Source organism: Terrapene carolina, unplaced genomic scaffold, assembly GCF_002925995.2.
Source record: "Terrapene carolina triunguis isolate 2854851 unplaced genomic scaffold, T_m_triunguis-2.0 Scaffold210, whole genome shotgun sequence".
In the NCBI taxonomy this organism is placed as follows: Eukaryota; Metazoa; Chordata; order Testudines; family Emydidae; genus Terrapene; species Terrapene triunguis.
In genome coordinates, this window is record NW_020664561.1 from 39,180,310 (window position 1) to 39,187,595 (window position 7,286).

General features: G+C 37.5%; 1 protein-coding gene across 1 annotated transcript in view; it reads right to left on the reverse strand.

The window, feature by feature from the left end:
• Positions 1 to 6,873, reverse strand: part of LOC113407237 (endophilin-B1) — a 29,655-nt gene extending 22,782 nt beyond the window's left edge. Inside the window, exons 1-2 of the mRNA XM_026655513.2 lie at positions 6,736 to 6,873; positions 434 to 562 (exon numbers count right to left, since the gene is read on the reverse strand). Coding sequence (XP_026511298.1) covers positions 434 to 562; positions 6,736 to 6,772 — 166 coding nt within the window. The 5' untranslated portion in view covers positions 6,773 to 6,873. The remainder of the gene's footprint in view (positions 1 to 433; positions 563 to 6,735) is intronic.
• Between the last annotated feature and the right edge of the window lie 413 nt (positions 6,874 to 7,286).

The window sequence follows — 7,286 nt, forward strand, 5'->3', positions numbered from 1 at the left end:
TTATGAACAAGTATATACGGTAGTTTAAAAATAAAAAAAAAAAAAGAGAGAGTCAGGGCTATGAAACTGCACTGAGATTTTAAACAAGAATTTAGTTGTTTCCAACAGCAATTTCTACTCTGCGCACATATGTATTTCATTTTTTTTTTTTTCAAAAAAAATAACCGTATTCAAAAGACAGGAACTGCATTTTTCCCTTGTGACTAGACATTCATAGGGAAACAAAATGTGAGCTATCTATTCAGGTAGTAAAGTTATGCATCCACTAGGGGGGTAGAGTTAGGGTTCCAACCGCAGCTATAACTAATGCTACCCTCATCTTCATTTTGGATTAAGACTTCAGAGCTTTAATATTCTCAAAGATGTACACTGAATACATAAATTTGTGCAGTCATTTTTTGAAATTTGAGTCATCTCCTTAGCTCAAACTTACCGTATGCTGTTCCTGGGCCAAACTCATTCCCTGCATCAATCATATACTGGCCTAGTAGTTCTGGGTTATTCATACGACTTGGTGCTTTGCGGTCCAGCTTCTCGTAGACAAATTCTTCTATTCTAGCATCTAAAAAAAAGTGTTATTTGCTAATTTGAAGTGCAATTACTGTAAATCAAAGAGTATTTAAAAAAATGTTCACTCATAGAAAAGCAACTTACTAATTCATTCACAGAATATCAAAGTATTAGGTAATTGAGGAAATCGGATAAAGTGATTGTCACCAATCGTGATATGTTAGTCTAAATATCCATCTGCTCTGTTTACAAGTATTTCTAGTATTATCCATGAAAATTCAATATAGGCTCGTGTAATAAAGCTAATTCATACCTTCTTACACATCACCAGTATTAGAGGTTGTGCAGGCCACATTATCCCCCAGTAACACTTGAGCCACATTGTCATTGAATTGTCATTAAATGCAGTTGCAGTTTCGACTGATTTCATCTGTAAGCTAGCGTAGACATAGCCTAGCACTTTATAACTTATGTTGCTCAGGGGTGTGAAAAAAACAACACCCCTGAGTGACATAAATTACACCAACAGAAGCACTGGTGTGGACAGCACTATGTTGGTGGGAGATGCTCTCCTGCAGACATAGCTATTGCCGCTTGTTGGGGGTGGTTTAATTATAATCGATGGGAGAGCTCTCTCCCATCAGCATAGAGCTACTACATGGGAGATCTTACAGCGGCGCATCTGCATAAGTACAGCTGTGCCGGTGTAAGCTCTCTAAGGTAGACATGGCCTCAGTAAGCAGTTCTGAATTCACCAGGAACAGAACACAGCCTTCTTCCCTATAGCCACACTGATGTCTGTTTCCAAGAATACTTAGTAAAAACTCTGCCTCTAGAGTCAGTAGTAGATATGACTACAGGTAGGGAGTAAATATGTTGAGTATGAAGGACTTTTTTTTTTTTTTTTTTTTTTTTTTTTTAAAAAAAGAGACACGAAGTCTAGAAGCCACACAAGTTATGCTCTCTTCAGCTTTCATTTCTTTAATATTTCAATCTCTTTAATGTGCTAGAGATCAGTTTGACACTGAGCCTTGGATGTGAATACACCTCAAACTTTGACTTGGCTAGCGTCACGATCTGAGTTTTGTAACTTTGGCCCATTTCTAATTTCATAAAAGAGCACTTATGCTTACCACTGAAACGGTCATGCACTTGTCATACATCTGCCACAAGTTTCTGGTGAGCTAGATTAGCATTTTGGGGTAAGGACTATTGTATAGCACCAAGTACACTTTCTCTACATTAGTGGTTGCTTGTACCCTTTAACTGTAGCATAAACAAATCCGTTCACCCTGTTTACATATCCATTAATACTACTTAGAATCCAGCATCCTTCTATAGCAGAGCTTTTAGTTCCATTACTCATAGGAAAAAATGGCTGTGCTTGGATGGTGGAGAGAAGATATAAATGTCTTAAAGGTACCAAATAAAGCATTTATGCAGAAAGCATTAAAATAACTTAATCTACTGTTTTAGAGAAAGGCAGATTAAGCTGAAGAGGGATAGCTAATATGAACTGAGTATTTTCAGATTAGATCAAAACTGAATACAATTCAGAGAGCTGAAAATAAGGTTTTGCCAGCATAATTGAGATATTGCCATCCATTCATTGTTTACACCCAGCCTGCAGTTAATGACTCAGATTTCTCTTTAAACGTTTAGTGAGACATTTTATTGGCTGTTTACTTTACTTTTTTCTATTTTAAAATCAGAAACCCAAATTATGTAAGTGTTTAACTTTATTTCCTGTATTATTTCAGGACAGAGGCTCAAAGCACTGTAATTGTATTATTTACAGTCTGAGTGAACCAGAGAGTTTAGATTTTAAGTGGTTAGACACATGTTTCAGGCCCTTAAGTTTGCTGATCAAGAGAGATCAGATACTGCATTGGAACCTAGACTTGAATCCTAGACTTAAAGTCAAGCCAGCCTCCCATAGCACTCCTGCCAAATATATGGCCCAACTGAGCTCAGAAGGGGAACCTGAAGCTGTTGCCTCCAGCATTACTGCTTCTCTGCTCCTAGCAGCAGTTCCAAGGACAAGGGAAAGAGACCAGCCCGTGGAATAAGGGCCCCACATTCCGTCCGTCAGCATTAGAGTGAGGTTAACCACTGGTGAAGGAGTTATGTGAGACTTGTCTCATTTCCAAGCATTGTGAATGCACAGCTCCTCCAGCAACTCAATAGAAGGGGAAGTAAGGAAGTGTTGCTTACTTTTAGGAGTAGGGGAACATTAGTTCCAGCTACCAACTGTGATCAATGTGACTTGTTGCCAAATACACTCAAACCCTCCCCTACATATCTGAATCCCTACCATTTCAAAGGGGGGGGGGGGGAGGGAGGGGAAGAGGAAGAAAGAGGGGAGAGAAGAGGGCGAAAGGGGAGGGAAAGTTACTCAGCTTGGGCAGTCACATCTTTTCCAATACCATTAGTTTATCAGCCGTTCATCTACAGAGGTCAAATTCCCTGCAACCATCCTATAGCTGTAGGAAGCAAAGAACTTAACCCTCTGCAGCATCTACTTCTCCTCTTCCCCAAAGAAGAGAATGGAGCTAGCATTTTTGTTATAGGCCATTCTATTCATGTGGTTTCATAGAATTCGGCTTTTAATTATATTTTTATTCAAGGCCTGTGTGTCCAGCTGCTGCAGAATTTACTCTGGAATCCACCTCTTGCAACAAGTGTGCTCCATTTCAGCACCATTCACTTAAGAGAATTGTATCTATTTTTCGGGACGTCAGGAAAACTTTGAAGATGTGAAGCAAGCTTAAGTTGGAGGTCTGAGTATATAAACAGCTTGAAACAATAGCTCTGAGAGGCATGAACTGATACACTCACCTCAACAGGTGAAGACCGAAACCCGAAGATGACAGTTTGCATCAATATTGTCAACTATTTCACTGCTGCTCATTTTAGTAGACGTATGCAGCTAATGTGCTTGTTCCACAAACCTAAACTGCCTTACTCCCTCCTGGATACCATGAGCCCCACTCACCTCTTTATGCAGCTGCCAAAACACTCAGCTTTACCTTTGATTTGTATTAAAGCATAGTTGCTTTCTAGAACCTAACTGGCATATCAAACTAAGTGTGGAACACCATAAAATTGATTTTTTTATCGGAACAGTACCAGTTGTAACACTTAATTTCATGCTGAATTAATCAAAAACACCCATCTTTTAATTGAAGAGAATCTTACAGGATTTCCAGTTTGCCACACCAGAATGTCACAGAATCCAGGTATCTTGCAACAGAGTTTAGGTCCAGCTTCCCATGGAATACTGTGAAGATGTGGACAGCCTACAATTTATGATTTCTAGTAGGTACTATGAAGTTGTGAAAACTGCTGTATCACTGAATATCTCTTTGTAAAAATGGAATCCACCATGGGCGGACAGTGCTTGTGTACCCACCAAGCTAGGGAAAATGGAAAGCAGTTACCCTTAGTAACTGTACTTTGACCACACAATGGGTATGTTGAGGTTGGCTGAAGTTGGGGAAAACTAGTTCTCCAAACTCCTCAACAGCGAGCTGGGATTTGGAACAGCTGAACAGAAACCAACGTGGCGACACTAACCTTTGAAACCTCTGAGGCATTGTGGGTCGGGGAAGACTCTCAGCCACACAGGAAGTTTTGGGCAGGAGAAGGGAAAAGATTGGGATGTTTTTGTAGCAGGGAGACCTGGTACAGCTGCAGGACCAACCAAGGTTAAAGTGCTCCACCATTAGGAAAACAAGCCATGCACTGCAGGAGGAATATGGAAACCCACAGATAACTCTGACCCTAGCCCAAAGAATGCTCTGGAGTGGTGAGCCAGGGAAATGCATGCAAGCTGTATTTTTGTACAGATCTGGGTACTTCTCATGCAATTAAAGAGAGTAAAGTCTGGGTTATGCCTATCACACTGAAGAGTTAACCCAAGCGTATAGAACAGTTTCCAGATGAACAGAGACTTTGACACAGCTTTTCTATTACTTTAAGATCAGCAGTTGCAGACTAAATCATAAAGTTGAAAAAAAATCAAGGGGTTCTTGTTATAATTGTACATGGTACTGTGCATTAAGATGGAACCTTAAGCAGGGTGGATAAAAATCAACTTTTTAAATAAAAAAGAAATTTGATTTGTTTAATGCACTCCCTTAAAAAAAAAAGTGTAGGTTGCCATAATTTCAAATATATTAAGGCCTAAACTCAGTATAATCTATTACAATTATTTAAATGAAATAAAAATATTGAGGCAGTATACCACTTCTGCTGTGAAATTTTTGGAGTCACTGAACTGGTGGAAGTCACTGGCTGAGCACCTGGAACCAGAGTCTGTTAAAGTGCTAAACCAGCTTTTGATGGCAGTAGCCACTTTTGTAGGTGCAGAGAGAATATTTTCTTTTCAATTTATTCAATTAGTTCAATTCAATGCCTAGTTAATTCAGAGTTGAGAAGCCAACTGAAAATTGAAAAGAAAAAAAAAGCAGGAAAGTTTTTCTTCTCTCCAATCTCTAAATAAAAACGAGGTGTGTGCAGATGAGATCTAGTAGTACTGAAATTCTGAAGAACAGTGACCATACACAATCAGGTCAATAGAATAACTACGGATAATACTTACTTTGTTTGTTTATTAGGCCAGTGTCAAATGAAAACAGGTTTGATAAACTTTGTCCAGCACATTTAAGATGTTTTTTGTTACATAAAACAGTTTTAAAATTGGTTTGTGCATTTTTAATTGAATTCCAATTTGTATCCAAATATAGCTCAATGTAAATGAGTAAAAGTTAGTCTAGCAAATTAAGGCATTAGTCAATTTTAACTTAAAAATGTAAATGTTAAGATTATGAATAAATGTATGCAAAGCTATATAGTTGCTTAAATGTTTCTAGATATTGTTTTCTCTGGTTAGGAAAAAGCACCAAATTTAGCGTAAAGGCTATATTTAATTGAAAAAAAAAAAATCAATGTTTTAATCGTTACCAACCAACGAGAATCAACCTGTCTTTAGGAAAATAACTGAAGAGTACAAATTTAAAGTAAAGTATTTAAATCAAGGTTTCCTGCTTGATGATTAAATGATGATTTAACAAACAAAAAAAGAAAAACTGTGGTTTACATCAACCCACCCCAAAAGACATTAAAAACAGTTTATACATTTTAATACATGTTAGTTAATGAGAATCATATGACCCACTAATAAAAAAAAAATCTAAAAGAGGAAATGAAGATTATAATCAGTTGAAACTATAGGGGGAATTCAGATAGAATGTAACTCAAGAAAATCATTCAAGTAGAAATTGGCTAGGATATTAGGTTTACAACTTGGAGTAAAGCCAATAGTTTGCAATGAAAAGCTTAGTTGATGAATTTAGCCTTATTCTGTGAGCAGATTTGAATATATTCACTTTAAGGATTTACTGCCAATATTTGACGTTTGAGCTCTGTTGCTTGTGTGTGACTTATCAGCTAAGGATGATGATCTTGTTTATTTTCCAACTGAATAAGAACACAAGCACTTTTGGTTTCCACAAATAAATAAGAAAACTTGAAGTTTTGTGAACATTTCCCCAGTAAACCACCACTCAAATATTTGTGAAAAACAAACCAGAAGGGCAATTAGCATGGCCAGAACAGATTTGTTACAAAACTCAGAAGTATGCTGGCATTGTTCACCAAGGTCTAATCAAAACTCTTTTTTTGTAAAGAGTCACTAAAGGTAACATGACAAGTGATCAGAACCCCAGTTCCTATTCTCAAAGAAAAATATCAAGCAGCATCATGCCCCTAATACAATGGTGGAGAAGCAACACAATACAGACTGAGGGAAAAGTGACACCTATTAAATAATCAACGTATCTTCCCTAGCATTTTGTTTTCCTTTGGGCTAGGAGGAATTCTCTCATCTTAGTACTGATGAAGACAGACCCTGCATAGCTTAAATAGGCTCGGATCCTGTCAGATCTCAAGATGTTTTGAGACAACCCACACGCAATCGTTGTTCTGTTATAGATTCCAGCTGCCGTTTTATGCAGTCAAGTCTTTGCATTGGAATTAAGATTTGCATTTGTTGCATTGTATCAAAAAAGCATTGTACATCTTGTACATGTAAGACGTTTTAAACAGGAACAATGAACTGCAGTGTGTATAAACATGCAGCAGTGACTCTGCCAAATACACACACACAAATAGACAAGCTTGTTAGCACTAAAGTATCGATGAAAAACCCAACATGTTTCTTACTTGGGTTTGGCTGCAATAAAACTTCTGTCTGTTTCATAATTTTTTCTGTCCACAGTTTAGTACATTCTGCTTTGCTGAGGAGGTTCTCCAAGTGAGCATCCAGTTCAGTCTTCTCTGCTTGACCAAGTTTTTCTTCGGTAAACTATTGGTTAAAGAGAGCTAGATTAGCAATACTAGTCTGGTCAGCACAAACAGCCACGTGTAATGTTAGCCTTTATCTAATTAGATTTTATTTTATGTATAAGCTTTTTGAAGACTGACACTTTACTCAGTCTTCAGCAACTAAGCCCTACTAATGTCACCGAAAAATAGTTTTAAATGAAATGAAGATACCTTTGAAAGCTAGCAAATGTGCATTTGAATTTGCAAGTTCATAGTTTGAGATTTCAAATTCTTACTGAAATAAATTAAAACATACTATTCATTTCAACTGGTGTTTAAGTCACCATAATAAGATTTTAGTTTTAACATGGGGAAATTTCGTGCTCATAAAAGAGCACACAGCACCTTTGTCTGGATCCAGAGACAGGTATGCTTTCCCAAACAGCTTT